General features: G+C 44.8%; 1 protein-coding gene and 1 long non-coding RNA gene across 2 annotated transcripts in view; one reads left to right on the top strand and one right to left on the bottom strand.

Moving 5' to 3' along the window:
* Window positions 1-6,614: 6,614 nt before the first annotated feature.
* Window positions 6,615-9,428, bottom strand: LOC115532763 (uncharacterized). Its single transcript, XR_003974115.1, has 3 exons — window positions 9,298-9,428; window positions 7,353-7,382; window positions 6,615-7,268 (listed from the first exon to the last, which is right to left on the bottom strand). It is a non-coding gene; the product is annotated as an uncharacterized LOC115532763 (long non-coding RNA).
* Window positions 9,429-10,659: 1,231 nt separating this feature from the next.
* fn1a (fibronectin 1a) overlaps window positions 10,660-17,706 on the top strand; it is a 39,379-nt gene continuing 32,332 nt past the window's right edge. Inside the window, exons 1-8 of the mRNA XM_030342644.1 lie at window positions 10,660-10,918; window positions 12,268-12,393; window positions 12,638-12,775; window positions 13,386-13,517; window positions 13,727-13,864; window positions 15,011-15,169; window positions 16,716-16,910; window positions 17,263-17,445. Of these exons, the coding sequence (XP_030198504.1) occupies window positions 10,840-10,918; window positions 12,268-12,393; window positions 12,638-12,775; window positions 13,386-13,517; window positions 13,727-13,864; window positions 15,011-15,169; window positions 16,716-16,910; window positions 17,263-17,445 (1,150 nt within the window). The 5' untranslated portion in view covers window positions 10,660-10,839. The remainder of the gene's footprint in view (window positions 10,919-12,267; window positions 12,394-12,637; window positions 12,776-13,385; window positions 13,518-13,726; window positions 13,865-15,010; window positions 15,170-16,715; window positions 16,911-17,262; window positions 17,446-17,706) is intronic.

Below are 17,706 nucleotides of genomic sequence, written 5' to 3'. Positions count from 1 at the left end.
TGATATATATCTAGTAATTGGCATTTGCCTGTCTTAGCCAGATGCAGACAAGTTGTTTAAGTTCATCATTGTGGCTCCATAAGGGGAGGTTAGGGTTAGCATTTGCTTTCCTTCTTCCTTTGCCTTGCAGAGTGACAGTAGCCTAGCTCCTGTTCATGTGAGGGGAATACACACATGAATGACATGCAAATAACATCTCAACAAAATTGTAGATTGTCTCAGATGATCAGGAGCTAGGCTACAGTACCTCTGCAGGTAAATGCAAGCGGCTAATGGAAGGGAAATGCTAATCAACCAAACTCCCTCTCCGGATGCACAATGAAACGACTCTGGGGAAGACAGCCAGCGCCAATTTACAGATATCTCGGCTGATCCCGTAAATTGTTAAATAAAGGGATGAATATTTGTTTTATACTGAAGTCCTTTTGTAGTTTCTGCTGAGTTTGGATGCTTGATTGCGTCAGCAATGTGTGCTGATTTGGTGAAGTGACGCAGTGTAAGGTTGCGGGAGGTTGGGGTACACAATATCATCAGTGTAGTGGATTCTCCGAAGAGGGAGAGAGAAGAACAAAGGAGCTGCAGCTCTCACCGAAGTCGCTGCATTTTTCATCTGTTCTTTCATTTACTGAACTGAACTATTCTGTCGGTTTGTCCGTCCATCTGCCCATCCGTCTATTTCTTTGTTCCCTGCATTTCACCCTTCAACTGCTCTTTTTAAAAGCATCAATATTTTCTTAGATCACATTCTCTGTTCAAAAGAGTATGTTCATGAAGTCCCTGGCTGCTGTACCAGTCGTTCCCTAGGGCGGTGTCGCTCCTGCACTTCCTCCTCCAGCTCCACCTCTCTTCCCTCCTCTTTCACCTAAATCTCTCTCACCTGCTCCTCTTCAACCTCCTCCTAACCCTCCTCCTTCACCTCAATCTCTCTCACGTGCTCCTCCTTCAACTCCTCCTAACCCTCCTCCATCTCCTCTACTGCTCTCATCCTTTCTATTTCACTCCCTTCATTGAATTCAATTTGAAGATTTAACGTAAAGAGAAACATATGCCCTCATTATTCAGGCAGTTGGTCGGTTAGTTACTGCTAACAGATCCAGATATAATAGAATTCACATCAATTGTTACAAATACGCAAACAATTGTAACATTGTATTAATTCTGGATATGAATGACCAACATTCAGGTCAATTCCCTTTCTATTGGATTACACACATAGTTGACCTGCTGGGAAAAACCGACTAAAGCTTGCCAAGTGTTTGAATAACCATGGTTGTCACCACCACACCATAGTCATTTCCCCACAGAACCACTTAGTTCTCCTAGCATCGATGGCAGTAATTGATGTGTCATGGCCATAGCTATGCATAAGGTATCCAGAGACTTTCCACTGAAGATGAGGATTGTTTCATTGTGAACATTGTTGACAGTTTTTTGAAAATGTACATCAGACGATATTGGCCTATGGAAATAGTCGTTTTAGGATTGGTTTAAGGCTCATATTATGCAAGAAAGTATGCATATGTATGCATGTTGGTAATTTTAACTCTTTGTCATTGGGTCAGGGTTAGGGTTAGGGGGACATATATCTATATATATACATACATCATCATATACAGTACATACACCACTTATCACGATCTTAGAGATCATGTTATTGTTGATGATATTATGTTGTGTATAGACTACAGATACGTTACTGCCCATAGTAATAACTCTTTGTTGCTACTCTTAAGATCATGAAAACACTGCACCACTGCACTCTGATTCACTTTTAACGGTAAATCACCCACTGGTCAGACCACAGTGGGACGGTCACTTGCAGACCATCACCAGCTAATGAAGAAAAGCTGGGGTTTCCCTCTGCGTAATCGCAGCACTGTTGGTGGTGTGTGTGTGGTTTCAGAGCTGGCAAAACATTGTTGTGGTTGACAAAACATCCGGCCTTAATATAACCAAAATCACTCTTCGATGAATCAGGCAGTGTTGGACTGGTAATGTCTGGAAATGTCTGTACAATGCTAAAGCAAAAGGTTCCTTCCCCTACCTGACCTCATGAAGCCCAGTCCATTTTCTTTGTATAACACTAGAAAGACGGTTATATGATCCATGCAACCACGGGTATTAAGAAGTACAACCAGAGTGTTTAATAGATGCCACGAATCCATCAGTTTAACCTTTCACCTTTTGACCTCGCGTGATCTCACTGTTCAGAAACATTTCCATGTACGTAAAGTTCACTGTGTTAAAGTTGGACCAGTGGATTGTTTTGTGAGATGTGAGAGGCAGAGAAGAAGAGAGAAAGAACAAAAGTTGGAAAGAAAGAGAGAAAGAAGTTAATAACTAGAGAAAGATACGAAGTAGAGCCCATATACTGTAAGTGGGCTGGGTGGTTGACCCCCAGGGGGGATCTTTCTTCACTCACAACTAAATCAAACAAAAACAATCCATCAAATGTTTATGTGGGGAAATTTGGGATGACAGAGCAACAGATAGTGTTGAGCGCGGAGCAGGGTCTGTAACAGGAAACATATGTGGAGCTGGCCCCTCACTACTAGCGCCATGGTTCAACCATCTCTGGGCTTCAATCATTTTATCGACCAATCAAATTCTCTGAAAATGTGTCAGGAAATGTGTTGGAATTAGTTGGCAGCTGGAGGAGAATGATAGATATAACAGAGATGATTGCGCAATTTGTCCTCCATTTCTTGTTGTGAAGCAAATACCAATTTTTTCAGGAAAATAATGTTTAAGAAAGCTAGACCTTACTTTTGATCAATTTATGTCTGTGTGCTTTCGTCTTACAATTAAAGTAGACGACCTGAAAATACACAAAATGTACTCGAAATTAAGACTGGTCAATGTTTAAAGGGATCGTAGTTTTGTTCATGACCCCTAAAAATTGAAACATATGGGCCAGAAATGGGTGTTGAGGATATGCATTGAGCAGCTGACCGGTGTCGCTGTTTAAAAGCTGAGCTCATGACAACACACATCACACACGTCTAGCTGTGTTTCCATTGTCGCAGCACCTGTTTCTCATTTCAGTTTTGCACCAGAGCCTGTGGAACATATTGGTTAAAGTCAGTTGCCATTACGGTTCTTTTGAGTTAGAGTCAACGGTTTAAAGGTTTGGTTTTTTCTCATGAATGACACTCATGAAACCTAATATATGAATACTTTTGACAATTTAGTCATATGTCATACCGTATGTTAGTGAGACATCGAGTTCAGTGAACTGATATTCATGAGCAGGTAATGAACGCCCACTGAAGTGTGTGCGTGTCTCTGGTGCAGTTTATCTTATTCTTGGTCTCTATTTCTGCCCTGCTCTTTTGGAAGTAGTAGTGCAACTGTCGGCATGTAATGAGTACTTTTATTGTAAACATGCGGGCAAGCCAGGATGTTTGTGCTGGAAAACCAACAAAGTTTAAGGAAATGGAAGAATGACAACGCCTGGATTCTTACACAGGAATCCCAGTGATCCGTCTGGGTTCCCACGACAACGGGCCCAAGCCGTCCAGTCAGCCCGCAGGCCCACCTGGGCGTCGGCCATGGAGCAGCCAGTCAGACCCAGAATGAGTAGCGATCCAGTGGGCCGGAGGTCCTGGCCTGACAACAGACAGGGCCCTCAGAGCACCAGGCTCTGCTCAGTGATTAATGAGGGATTCCAGTGTGCTCAGAGTTGGGAGTGTGGGGTTTTGGTCCGTGCATGGACACGCTAAGACGATCTTCTGGGTCCTGAGATTAAAACATTTAGGAACCCCTTTCTGTGGACAATGACTCTGGAAGGGCCCCCATTGGCTCCTGGGCCCCTAGCTCCAGAAGGGCTGCTGCTTTGTTAAGCCCCCCCTGGAGGAGTAAACGTTTTCCAGACATTGAAACATGAGGTGACTGGATGGTTTCCAGACTCTGACGCTATGTGACCTACTTTTGCAGGTCTCAGGAGGGTTGGAGTAAAAAGCTTTACTTGGCCCGATACCTCTATAAGATGGAGGCTGTGATGCTAGGCCCTTCTGTGGGACACCCTGCCTCTAGTGAGGATGCTTTTAGTGTGATTATGTTTAAGTGTGGTTTATTTATGTAAGTGAAGCAAATAATGCACACGTTTAAGTTTTCTTTGTTGTGCTGAAATATGTTTTCTGTCATTCTTTAATTTCCTGTATTGGAATAATATTTGAATTTAAGTGAATATTGTAAAGGTCTTTCAGATGTTTATGCAGTTTGCACACAAATTAATGTTACCTTAAAATTAAGAGACAAGTGTAACTTTCTTCAATTTGTGAACATGGAAATTGTACTGCACTGATGTTAATATATTTGTGTAATAGTGCAACCATTTTGTGTTACTTTTTCTAGTTTCACGGTGCTATATCGACAGAAGAATGCCGCAATAAAAAGTTGTACCCGTAAGAGACTATTTTGATGTCAAGGGCTGCTACAGGGAGAATAGTAGTTATGGTGGTTAGGGTGTTTGGGTCCCAGACAAGTTTTGGGTTCCACCCCTAATCACCCCAAGTTCCACAATAAACCGTAGGTATCTTTGGATTAAATTCCCTTATCCCCCTTCACAGTCATGTTTTAATAAAATAAATCCCTGTATGAAGCTTTTGATAATCCCGTCTGCTTAATTCCAGCACATGAATTATAGAATGTATTGTCTGAATGTTTGTAATGTGCTCTTGTGTAGTCCTCGCCTTTGGGGAGCGATAAATCTGCCAATTACTCGCGGCCATCATGCGCACATCTGGGCTGTTTCCCAAAGTGAAGGAAGCATGCTCAACGGCTGCCCATTTCAGGATGCTAACGCTGACAAGCACTGTTCCAATGTTGAGAACGCTCAGAAATTTGCGCCCTTTTCGCGAGAATTCCAAGATTTTTCAAGGAAGCATCGATGGATCCTCAACGAGCCAAAATGCCCACAATCCTTTCCTTTGCGCCAGGAAAGCAGTACACACTGCTTTACACAAGTGAAGTTTTTGAAAGTTTTCAGAAATATTTTGTGCCGTATTGCTTTTATAGATTAATCATGTCAATGAAAAAAATGTAGGCCTACCTGTGCGATTTTTTTCAATTTTTTTTGCAACACAATGATAGGCTATATTTTGCATGGATTGATTTGTTTTAATATGTAAGTAGCTGGTGTTTAAACTAACTACTGTCGCCAATGACAATTTCAGCAATTAAAATATTTACCACAGGAGCAACATTAAAAAGCCAAAGCGGAAGTGCTCCAACACTAGCAAGTCGTTCCAAACTCTGAACGCTACAAACGCTAAGCAGCACTCTAGCCAGCACTCTAGCCTCATCTCCATAGGACACGACTAGCAAGGAAGTATTCTAGCAAGGTTGCAACCTTCACTTTGGGAAACAGCCCTGGCCTCAACGGGGATTTTAGTGGCAAAGTCACGCCCCTTCCGGTAGAGCCCATGGGACCTATGAGATCGAAAAAAAGTAATGGGTTTCAATGGAGAGAAAGTAATTATTTTCTGGTCCCAGTCTTTTTATGCTTTGGATTACACATATGTTGTTTGTGGATTTAAATGATCATTTTTCACGCATAGAAAACAAAAAAAATTCGGGAAGGGGATTGATAATGGTTTTGTGTGAGGCCGCTTTGTGAACTACAGCTCGTCGCTGCTCTCGACGCGAATGATATACGTCACCACCCACACTTTGAACTCCGGTGCAGACATGGCGATCTCTCTGCTCCCCTTCACTGATAGTTTCCAAGGGGAGGATAAAAGCATCGAAAGAGGTGAAAATCTATAAGTCGGGGCATGTAGAGAGTAGGCCTATGTCTTTTCCATGCCAGTCGCAGGGAGCGTGACGTCACATACGAGACGTGTAGTCTTTCTCATTGTGTTATCTCTACAGCCTTTAACTGAACAACTGCACAATAAACGGTCAAACTCTTGACAGAAAGAATTATCATTTAAATCCACAAACAACATATGTGTAATCTACCGGAAGGCCCCTCTAAGGGGCGTGACCCTTGCGGTAGAGCCCATGGGACCTATGACATCGAAAAATATGAATGGGTTTCAATCAAGCCCCCAGGAACCAATAGTATCTATCTGCATCCTGCAAGACGGAGGCGTAACTTGTATTAGGAGGCGTAACTTGTAGTCGGAGGCGTAACTTGTAGTAGGAGGCATAACTTGTAGTCGGAGGCGTAACTTGTAGTCGGAGGCGTGTCTAGTACTTTTCTAAATCGCGGAAGTGATCTGTATGTAGCTGTGGTGCGCAGGTACATAAATGACTGCAACTCAGACCTCAAATATTAGGCCTTATATAAAAATAATGCACCCGACCCGCTCATTTAAAAATATGCTCTTGATTAGCTTAATCTTGATATGCTCTTGATTAGCTTAATCATAGCCTTACGTGAAACTGACATCCGAGTCATATGCGTTTAAGAAAAGAAGCCTATTACAATTGTACAATGACATGTAATGCATATAGCAGTTTAACGTGGGGAAGCTGCTTAAGTTTAGCCTACTTTATCCCTTTATACCTTTAACAAAAGACAGCAGATTAATAATTCAAAGAATTAAAGGCAGCAGATTAATAATTCCAATAATTGTATTGAATACATATTTTTATTGATCGCTTGCTGCATGTTTTCAAGGTCCTACATGAGATAGAAAACAATGAATTAAAATAAATATTACTGATAGAAACAAGACAAGAACAATGTCACTAACAGGATAGTTATGAGAAAGCCTTCATATTATAGCGTTCACGTTACAAGCCTTAATTTTATATATATTTGCCGGTCTTCAATGCATGGATTTCTCAGGTACGTCATCACTGTTGCACTGTGCAATCTCGGGGCAGAAAGAAGCAAGCAACATCTACTAGCCTGTACAGTATAGAGTATTTTGTGACTGTTCAGTGTGCATCTCAAACGTGTGCATCTCAAATGTGACAGGTCGTAAAGTAATGTAAGCATAGCTAGCACCTTAGAAAGCAGCTTTCATCTTAAAGTCAAATAATTAGATAGACAAAGGCTCAAATATGCAAAAGGTATGTTTGGGAATATGTTGAGGGTGTGTCTGCAAGCCTTCATGGTTAGACGGGGGATTAGTAGGCTAACCACAACTAATAAACAATACATTTAACCTGGGCTTTCTGATAGTCATTCTATAATGGTAGATGACTTTCTGCCCGGATTGGCGTGCCCAGGCGCAATGTTTATAAACAAGAAACACCTATAGTAAATTATGTTACCGTTCTTTTCACTGGTTTTCTTCCTCCATTCTCAAAGCCTGAAACAGACAACACAAACTTGTTTGCATTTTCTGAATCTTTTGCACTAGAAAGCTTATTTGATGATAACAAAGAAAACTGACCTTGGGGTCTGGCTCTTCCATGCTCATGGCCTGATAGAATACAAAGGCAGAGTTACAAAGGCAGAGTTACAGCAGATATGTTCATGTTTACTGAGGATGGGCAGAGCTGTTGTGGCAGCTCCGAAGTGGCGAAAGCTTGGGTTTCTTCCAACGTTAAAACAGTAGGCCTAAAGGCCGATATATGCTCTGTTTTAGACGTAACGCGTAAGCACGTAAGATACATAACCCCCCCTTGCGCGGTAAAATATCCCCCCTTACGTGCTTAAGTGCGTCGGCCAAAATTCCTGACTATGCGACTAAAGGCCGATTTAGGGTCGTTTTAGACGCAGAGACGTAAGCACGTAATTTACACAAGGGACTTGTTTTAGACAAGTTTTGATTTACGGTTCCTTTAAGGTTCCTTAAGGATTGCGCGTGTTGCAAGGGGATTCTCCGCCAGAACAGTAGGGGGAGCTACGAACGAATCTGTGGGCGTGGAAGTGGAAATCGCTGGCTTGTTTATATTTATAATTATCATAATTCGTTCTTGTGTTTTCTTCTTCTCCTTCTTCAAAATTCTTCATTCGCTTCTGTCACGGCCTTTTAAAAATGGCGCTATTATGCTGTAAAACCGTAAATGTGAGACTCCTGAAAGAATGAGGTTAGCTGGCCAATCAGAGTCTTTGCGAGCTGCGTAGGGCCGTAGTGTTTTAGTCGCATAGTCAGGAATTCTGGGCGACGCACTTAAGCACGTAAGGGGGGATATTTTACCCGCGCAAGGGGGGGTTATGTATCTTACGTGCTTACGTGTTACGTCTAAAACAGAGCATATATCGGCCTTGAAACACTACGGCCCTACGCAGCTCGCAAAGACTGTGATTGGCCAGCTAACCACATCCTTTCAGGAGTCTCACATTTCCGGTTTTACAGCATAATAGCGCCATTTTTAAAAGGCTGTGACAGAAGCGAATGAAGAATTTTGAAGAAGGAGAAGAAGAAAACACAAGAACGAATTATGATAATTATAAATATAAACAAGCCAGCGATTTCCACTTCCACGCCCACAGATTCGTTTGTTGCTCCCCCTACTGTTCTGGCGGAGAATCCCCTTGCAACACGCGCAATCCTTAAGGAACCTTAAAGGAACCGTAAATCAAAACTTGTCTAAAACAAGTCCCTTGTGTAAATTACGTGCAGGGGCGGCCTTCCCTACAGGCGGGTTAGGCGGCCGCCTAGAGCGCCATCTAGAGGGGGAGCGCAAAATAATGCGCCCGAAAAAAAAAAAAAAAAAACACAATTATATATTTTTTCCCTCCTGGCGCATATTTTTGCGCCCCTTCTATATCTCCAACCAATATTTTGACATTAAAAAAAATAAATCTAACATTAGGGTAAAATGAGCCAAAAATCGAAAACGGAAGGGGAACCTACCTCCTTGGTTTCGTCAGAACATGCTAGTACTATAAGGCGTTTGATTAGAGTGTTTTCAAGAATCGAGAATCAAGAACGAAATCAAGAAAATGAAGAGGCAAAAGCCATCCGGGGCGCAATTTTTTCCTCCGTGGATTTTATTCTTGAATTAATGTTTGTTCATCGTTGCGATCGTTATTGTGTTTATGTGAAAGAAATGCAGTTACAGGGCAAAACAGAAAAAAGTTTTTCAAGGTTGCAATTCAGTTTTCATGGGGAATTAACAACCTATTTTTTTTTTTTTTGCGGAGGGGGGGGGGGGGGGAGCGCCAGGAGTGAAGCTCGCCTAGTGCGCCAAATGTGCTGGGGCCGCCCCTGATTACTTGCTTACGTCTCTGCGTCTAAAACGACCCTAAATCGGCCTTAAGCGTTCGAACATTTCGTAAAGAATGTTAAACAGTATCACAACCACAAGTAGTCTGCCCTAGTTCTATAGTTCATTAAGCTTGTTAAAACAAAAAAAAACATTATTGTTAATCCACTTCTTTTTACTTACCGACATGAATATCTGAAGATCCGACTTCAAGGAAGATCTCGTGTGAACCGTGATTTACAAGGCTTTTTTTTACCCTACTCCCAGGAACAGTGCATACTTCTGCAATCCACCAGTGCTCAGGGGCCAAGCCTGGTAATGCAGCTGTTTAAGCGTTCTGTGGACGGGTCCCTCGATTCAAGGGGCCCAGAAGTAGACATCTCCGTTCACTCCAATACAAGTGGGGAACAGGAATGTGTCTCCGCAAAGAATGACTTGATATCAATCAAATGCTCATAATTATCTTTATGCCATGTACTAAAAAAAATTAAGTTTTCTCTTCAAAACGCCACCTCAAGCGTTTTTTTTTTGCAGTTTTATGTTATTATTTTTTGCTGGAGAAGGAGGGCTGTGACCTCTCTCTTATGATGCTACAATGCTAAAAAACAAGAATATTTCTGCATCCGGTACGTCATGAACCAGGGCGCGGCTAACCCCCCGGATGCGAAAGCATCTCTCCTTGATGTTGCCCTGCGCCATTGAGCAGTTTAATAATAACTAGAACTGCAAGCAGTTATGCAGGGGTCCAAGAAGTGTGCATTTCGCCGGCACAACGCGACAAGAAATGTGCGTTTCGCCGGCACAACGCGAAGCATGTGTTCAAAACGCTACCCTGAACCTGTGGATACAAAGGATAATAATAATTTATCAGTTTTTTATGACGCTTTTCTAAGTACTCAAAGACGCTTTACAAATAAAAAAGGAATACATACAGACAGTACAGACAATCAAACAAAAGGGAAAACAATAAATAAGGTTAATAGTTTATATAGGAATGTTATGGGCGCCATTTTGGAATCTGGTGTCCATTCTATTATATGTCCATGGTTTCAATGGAGAGAAAGCAATTATTTTCCGGTCCCAGTCTTTATATAGTTGTTTGTGCCACGCCCCCCCCCCGCTGCGTGGGCCGGGTGTGTACTGGCTCCCGGGATAAAGCTGACGTTACGGGAGGAGGAACTTTGCTTTCCAATCGCAGAATTCGTTCGGGATTGTAACCGATTAACCTCTTAAATCCCTTGCCTAATTAATGCCGGATATCTATCGCCTGTTTTTGTCTATAATAAGAAAATAATTATACAAAAATAAATAGCCATAGGCTATGTTAATTTCTAGATAAAGAAATAACATTATATAATTTAACTCTTAAAATAACTAGTGATTCAAACGTAGCCTACCTAATGCTACTTTTTGGGGTATTGTTGAATCTTTGAGGAATTGCTGGGCATTGCCCCTCAATATCGAACCCTTGGTCGCACCTCCCTCCATCTGAGATTAAGCCACGCCCAGATGAATCACTCCCACCACTAACCTGCCCTGCACACACGCGCACACACTCACACACACACACACAGGGGTCGGAGACTGGAGAGTAGAGACCTGGGACAGGACGCAGTGAAAGCCAAGGAACTTACGACCGAGCCTACTCCTCGTCTCACCGGCAGGACATCTTGAACCAACGCGCAACCGAACCTCAGTGTGTGGGACATTGTGGCTCCTGCAGAGATGATTCCCCGGGCGCTGGTCCTGCTGTGCCTCGGGACGGTGGTCCGCTCCCAGTCCGTCTCCAAGTCCGTCTCCCAAGGTTAGTTTATTATAGGCTCAACCTCTCTCATACTAACCTTATTTCTTTGTGATCGGAGGAGCATAAAATATGTCTAAATACAAAATGCAGAAGGCAAGACCAATTGTATTTTAAGCTTATGTGTCAAATTTGTATTAGTTATCCATACCTTCTGACTTTTGCCGAAAAGTTAATTCATAAAAAATATCTATAGTCTGTTGGCACTGTTCCCTAATGTCCTCGTTACCTCCATGCACCACAGCACAGACAAAGTAAAGTCCTGCAAATCAATCACATAGCCTACTTTTGATAAAAAAAAAAATCAAAATCATGGGGAGAGAAAAAACCGTCAGTTCATGATTTATGACCATTGTTGCTTCAGCCGCTTTGAAGTTTGAACATCTTGAGACGCTTGGAGTTTCTGGAAAATGTTTATTCGTAATGTATCTTCTACAAAACAAGGAATAGCATCTGTTTAGAGAATAAACTTGGTATTGCGCCAACTGGGTCTCAGCGGGCACTGTGAAAGACATATCTTTTATGTTCCCGTTACTGTCGGCTGCTAAGTTATTTCAATTGTATACTTCATCCTGTAGCCCTCTGCGTCTCTCTCTCTCTCTCTCTCTCTCTCTCTCTCTCTCTCTCTCTCTCTCTCTCTCTCTCTCTCTCTCTCTCTTTCTCTCTCGCTCTCTGTATCTCGTTCTCCCTCTGTGTCTCAATCTCCCTCTCTCTCTGTGTGTCTCTCTCTCTGTCTCTTATCTCCCTCTGTCTGTCTGTCTGTCTGTCTCTCCCTCTCTCTCTCTCTCTTCCTCTTGCCCTCTTGCTGTGTGTCTCTCGCTGGGTGAACTCAGTGAAGAACCGATGAACCCATATGGTCAATGAGTGCATCTCCCATATCTCTGCTAGTCCTGCAATAAAAGCTGAGTCGTGTAGAATTACACAGAGAAGCGCACAAAGTTAGTCGTCTGTGTCTTTATCACTTAATATTCTCTTGAGACAAAGTCAGGAACAAAGAACACAACCCAGCCCTTCCAAAACATCTGGTTTCCGTGACGATCAATTCATCTCCAAACAAGGGCCAGAACATCATTGAACCCCATCAACCCCACGGCCCATTCCGGGGTTAGGATTTGTTGGCCCCACCCCCCTAGAGGGGTCTTGTGTTGACCCCCCTAGTGGGGCCCCTTGGTAGGCCCCCTAGTGGGGCCCCATGGTGGCCCCCTTAGTGGGGTCCCATGCTGTCCCCCCTAGTGGGGTCCAGTGGTGGCCCCTCTAGTGGGGTCCAGGGGTGGTAACCCCAGGGTCGGTTGAGGACACCCTGGGGTACCCCTATGGTCCTAACCTGCTGTCCCGCGGCCTCTCTCCCCCAGAGGGCTGCATGGAGGACGGCGTGATGTACCAGGTGGACGAGCAGTGGGAGCGGCGGTTCCGGGACAGCACCCTGCTGTGTACCTGCCACGGCACGGCCGGCATCAAGTGCAACAGCAAGCCTGAAGGTCAGAGGGCCGCGCCACTGTCTGCTGGTTGGAAAATAATCCCCCTTGTCATTTCATCGACTGCGGGCTCATTTCCGTTGTGAACACTTCCACACGTTAACCCCACACCCAGACCTTTATTCCCACACCCTGACTTTTCATCAGTTTCTTACTTCCTCAAAAGCTTCTTACTTCCCCCCCCCCCATCCAGTGTACTCCTAAGCGTTCATCTGACCCCGTACTCTAATCCCTCCGGCCTCTTTAGAGGAGGAGACGTGCTATGACAAGATCAATGAGAGGACCTACATGGTGGGGGAGACCTACGAGCGGCCCAAGGAGGGCATGATCTGGGACTGCACCTGCATCGGCTCGGGCAGGGGCAAGATCAGCTGCACCATCGCAAGTAAGTGTGTGTGTGTGTGTGTGTGTGTGTGTGTGTGTGTGTGTGTGTGTGTGTGTGTGTGTGTGTGTGTGTGTGTGTGTGTGTGTGTGTGTGTGTGTGTGTGTGTGTGTGTGCTCTCTCCATGCACATTTGGCAACATACAGATACAACCTCCTGTTTCGGAAGTGTGTTTTAAGAAGCAAGCAAAGCTCTGTTCTGTGAACCCACTCCTCCCTCCCCTACAAACACACACACACACCCACACACATGTTTGATCAGGAAGTGCAGCATGGACCATAACTCATTGACAATGTGCCTGGGTGTATGGCTCTGCCTGGTACTGGTTTTGGCTTGACTCCTTCCAGCCCCCACCACCTTTTCTTCTCCTGCAGACAGTGGTCACTGAGTGCGTTCCTCAGGCCACGGGCTAATCCCCACATTCTCCATTAGCTGTTCAGCGAGGCTATGCAGCTGTTAGCTAGGCTAGCTGGGGTACAACATGTGTGACTATCTGCATAGTTTAGTGATTTTCTCCATGGAAACATTCCTCACACACACATACATACACACACACCATAGACACACACACACACACATGCGGTTCATTGGGTTGGTGTCCGTTTCCCACCAGATCGGTGTCATGAGGGCGGCGCCTCCTACAAGATCGGGGACACCTGGAGGAGACCCCATGAGACGGGGGGCTTCATGCTGGAGTGTGTGTGTCTGGGCAACGGCAAGGGGGAATGGACCTGCAAACCCATCGGTTAGTGGCGGCCAATTACAATGCTTACACATGATATTGGTGTGGTAGTTTGTGTATGGACAGTGCCGTTTCACTGTTTCATTCAATCATCCCACCATTCCATTCCAACCGCAAGCACAGATTCATGAGCTCACAAACATGTTGGTGGAAGGTGATTAATCCATGTGTTTGATTCACCGACTCATCAACTGTGTTTTTCCCTACCGCAGCTGAGCGTTGCTACGACAACAGCGCGGAGCTGTCCTATGTGGTGGGGGAGACGTGGGAGAAGGCATACCAGGGCTGGATGATGGTTGACTGCACCTGTCTGGGGGAAGGCAGTGGGAGGATCACCTGCACCTCTAGGAGTACGTACTAACCCTAACTCAAGGGACGCAAACATGAATGCATTCATTTATGGTTCATAAATCCATCATCCTGGTGGTTCAGCATGGTGTTGACACCTGCCAGGGTGAGGGGTTCGATTCCCACCAGGGCGACCGATGCTAAAGATGCATGGTATTGTGCGACACTTTATTCCATTACATTTGATATGCCCGGTCTTCTCCTCTGTTTCTTAAGCTGCACCAGGTTGTGTGCTTGGTATTAGTCGGTCATCTTTTGGAAACAAGGCTTTGGTTCATCTATACCTTCTATTCTCTTAACCTCCTCCTGGGCTGTTAACTATTACTGGTTTCGGAGAATTGTATTCTTGTTCCTCTACTTATGGATGATCTCCCTTATTTGGCAAAACAGATGTGGGATCCCTGTCCCGCATTTTTTTGGTAGATTATCTGTTATCTAAACAACACTGGCTAGCTACAAGGTTGTTTGTGTTTTTTGTTTGGTTGTGTGAGTCAGTAGACAGTAAGACACACACATTGACACACACATGGACACACACATGGAATCGGCTTAGCTCAGGAGGTAGAGCAGTTGTCTTGTAACCGAAAGGTTGCCAGTTCGATCCCCAGCTCCTCCTGTGAGTGTTGATGTGTCCCTGAGCAAGACTCTGCACTCGTTGTGTCAATGTGTGTATTAACCGATGGAAGTGGCTTTGTATAAAAGCGTCTGCTAATTGTAATTGTAATTGGGTTTCAACAGCTTCCATTAATCTCCATAATGTCAAGCTTCCATTAATCTCCACACACACTGTGGCTTGGAGGTTTTATACACACACTCAGGCAAACATGTCTGACTAACAGGATATAGCAGACAATGGAGTTTCTTAAAAAGGTCTCACAGGTTTATTTTTGATTAGGAGCAGCCAATGCGTTTAAACCCTACACCTCAGCTCACCCCATGACCCAGAGTGTGTGTGGGTGTTCCCTGATGGCTAGTTAGCATGCTACGCTAGTATGCTCACGTTGCGGAACACACGCACATACACACACACACACACACACACACACACACACTATAAACACTCTATAGGCATTCTTTTTAAATGACATTTTATGACCTCCTCTAATAGTTTTCTGTTGCCTTCTCTCCCTTGGCCTCACCGTGTCCAGACCGCTGCAACGACCAGGACACCTACACGTCGTACCGCATCGGAGACACCTGGACCAAGACGGACAGCCACGGCAGCGTGCTGCAGTGCCTGTGCACGGGCAACGGCCGTGGGGAGTGGAAGTGCGAGAGGCACGCCTCCCTGCACACCTCTGGGCTGGGTGAGACACATCCTCCTCCACTTCTTCTCCTCTGAACCTCGCTCGCGCTCTTTCATTGGAGCTGTTTTTTATCATCGCCGTGGATACTCAGACATTCATTCTGCGTTCCGCTGACAGCTGCAGACGTGTACTGGCTGTATAGACGCCAACGTGCTCCCATTCATGCTGTGACCGAGGGTCCACGTGGGCCTGGGGTTCCACCCGGGCATGATTCCCAATCCTGACTTCATTCCAGTTGGTCTCGGTAATGCACCGTGACTTGTTAGCTGGAGCATGTGCACTTTGGGTGCACGCTCGCCTTGCGTGTGGTCAGCGCGGCTCCACGTCTCGGGCTGCAGTCCAGAATAGGAGGACAATTGTGTTACCCAGAAAGTTTGAGTCTTGCTTAAGGTAAATAGAGAGAGAGAGAGAGAGAGAGAGAGAGAGAGAGAGAGAGAGAGAGAGAGAGAGAGAGAGAGAGTAACTGAGGGAGGGGAGTTGAGAGAGAATGGAGGCCGGGGCGGGAGATATGCAAAAGCTGTCAAGATGATTTTAGGACGTTAAGAAAGGGGGAGGGACACGACTCCCTGCTAGTAATGGGTCAGAGGGTAGAAGAATGGGGAGGAGGAATTGGAAGGGGGTCTAGAACCATTTACCAAAAGGAAAGTTAAGAAGAATACTTCATTGTTGTTCAGAGAAGCTAATCAATATTAACCAGGTGCAGTCTGCTTATTCACAAATCCAATACTCTTAACGATTTTTTTGAAGACCTTTGGGCTGCTTTGAGAGACACGCTGGTCAGAAGTTAATTTATTTATGTGTCGTCTCACTATGTGCCATTTGGCTGTTTCTGTTCTTTTTGCCTGCAGTCTGTTGCTATTTTGTCTTTGGCATCTCTCCTAAAAGTTTAGCTCATGTATGCACACTAAATGGTTCCTAAGGATACAAAATGGCAACAATTTCCATTGTTTCAGCAAAAAGTGTTTTTTAATTATAAGACTTTATTTATAGAGCATTTTCGTGCCATATATCAATACATAATGCTTCACAAATAAATAGGAAGGCAGGGATTGACAAAATGGTGGCGATAATAAAGCATGCATCCGTATCCCAAACTCTGTTTTCTTTAAAGGCCTCGATATAAGTAAAACAAAATTCTTACAAGGACGATAATCCATCACAATTCTAGCGAGTCTTTCCTCCACCTGGTTCATTCAAAGATAAACTAAGGACAGGACGCAATAGTCCATATGAGATGGATATGAAGGGACAGCAGAAACTGTGGTCAACATTCAGGTGGTGATAGTGCTGTTGCAGGCAGCGTAGCATTGTACTGTAGGAGGGGGGGGGGTGACTGAGCACCCTGTTAACACTGCATGGATACTGCATGGCGGTACTTTGATCTGGAAACATATTTTGCGATTTCCTTCTAAGTGTGTATCTAGGACTTTCTCTCTCTCTCTCTCTCTCTCTCTCTCTCTCTCTCTCTCTCTCTCTCTCTCTCTCTCTCTCTCTCGTGTGTGTGTGTTTCCAATGTTCTGAACTTCTTCCTGGGATGATGTTTCAGGGTCTGGCTCCCGGGTGGTCACCAACATTCAGCCGGCAGCCCATCGTGAAGGTGTGGTGGACTTCCCCCCCGAGGTGACCTGTTCCACGGAGTCGGGGCTGAACTACGTCCAGGGCCAGAGCTGGCTGAGGAACCAGGGCGACAAGGAGATGCTGTGTAACTGTGTGGGCAACGGCATCAGCTGTCAGGAGTGGGGTGAGAGCTGCCGCCTCGCAACCGGAAAATCACCTTCGGTCTATTCTGTCATTATGGGATATATCTTTGCAAGTAAATGTTTGGGGAGGATTATTATCCTACCTGTTGCAGTCCACTGAGCTTTTCCCACTAACGCTTGTGAGGGAAATGTATGAGCTGGCATGATATCCTGGTTTCTTCCGATTTAATCAACAAAATCCTGTCTCTGGGTTATGTGTTTGTTTATATATAAAATATAATAAAGGGGCCGGGGTGTTGGATTTGGAGAGGTATTCTTTGATCCCTAGTGTCTACAACCTGACTGCAGGCCTCCCTGGGCGCTGAGCTCACTCGTGTCTCTCTCTGCGTGCAGAGGGCCCCGCTCCAGTGTATGGGGGTAACTCCGGGGGCCAGCCCTGCGTGTTCCCCTTTGTCTACAAGGGGAAGACTTTCCACTCATGCATCTCGGAGGGCCGTGAGGACGGGCAGCTGTGGTGCTCCACCTCCTCTGACTACGACGCCGAGGAAAAGTACTCCTTCTGTACCGAGAAGAACGGTAAAAAGAAACACACTTCTGACCGGGGTCCTTTTTTATAATTAAATGCCTCACGTGCCCATTGGCAAGAATGGGTTTGTTGTCTAAGTAAATCAAGGTTAAATCTCACATTACACACAATAAATAGGCATATTAAAACAGAAAAAAAATAGTTTTCCCCCGTATTGTACCCTCTTGACCCTGACTTGATGAGGGAGTTGTAGTTCTAGTACCTCCTTCTGGTCCCTCTACTACAGACCAGTGAGTGGAGTAATGTCACAC

This window comes from Gadus morhua, chromosome 20 (assembly GCF_902167405.1).
Source record: "Gadus morhua chromosome 20, gadMor3.0, whole genome shotgun sequence".
Lineage (NCBI taxonomy): Eukaryota > Metazoa > Chordata > Actinopteri > Gadiformes > Gadidae > Gadus > Gadus morhua.
The sequence above is the reverse complement of the archived record's forward strand: the minus strand, read 5'-3'. Positions and strand labels throughout refer to the sequence as shown.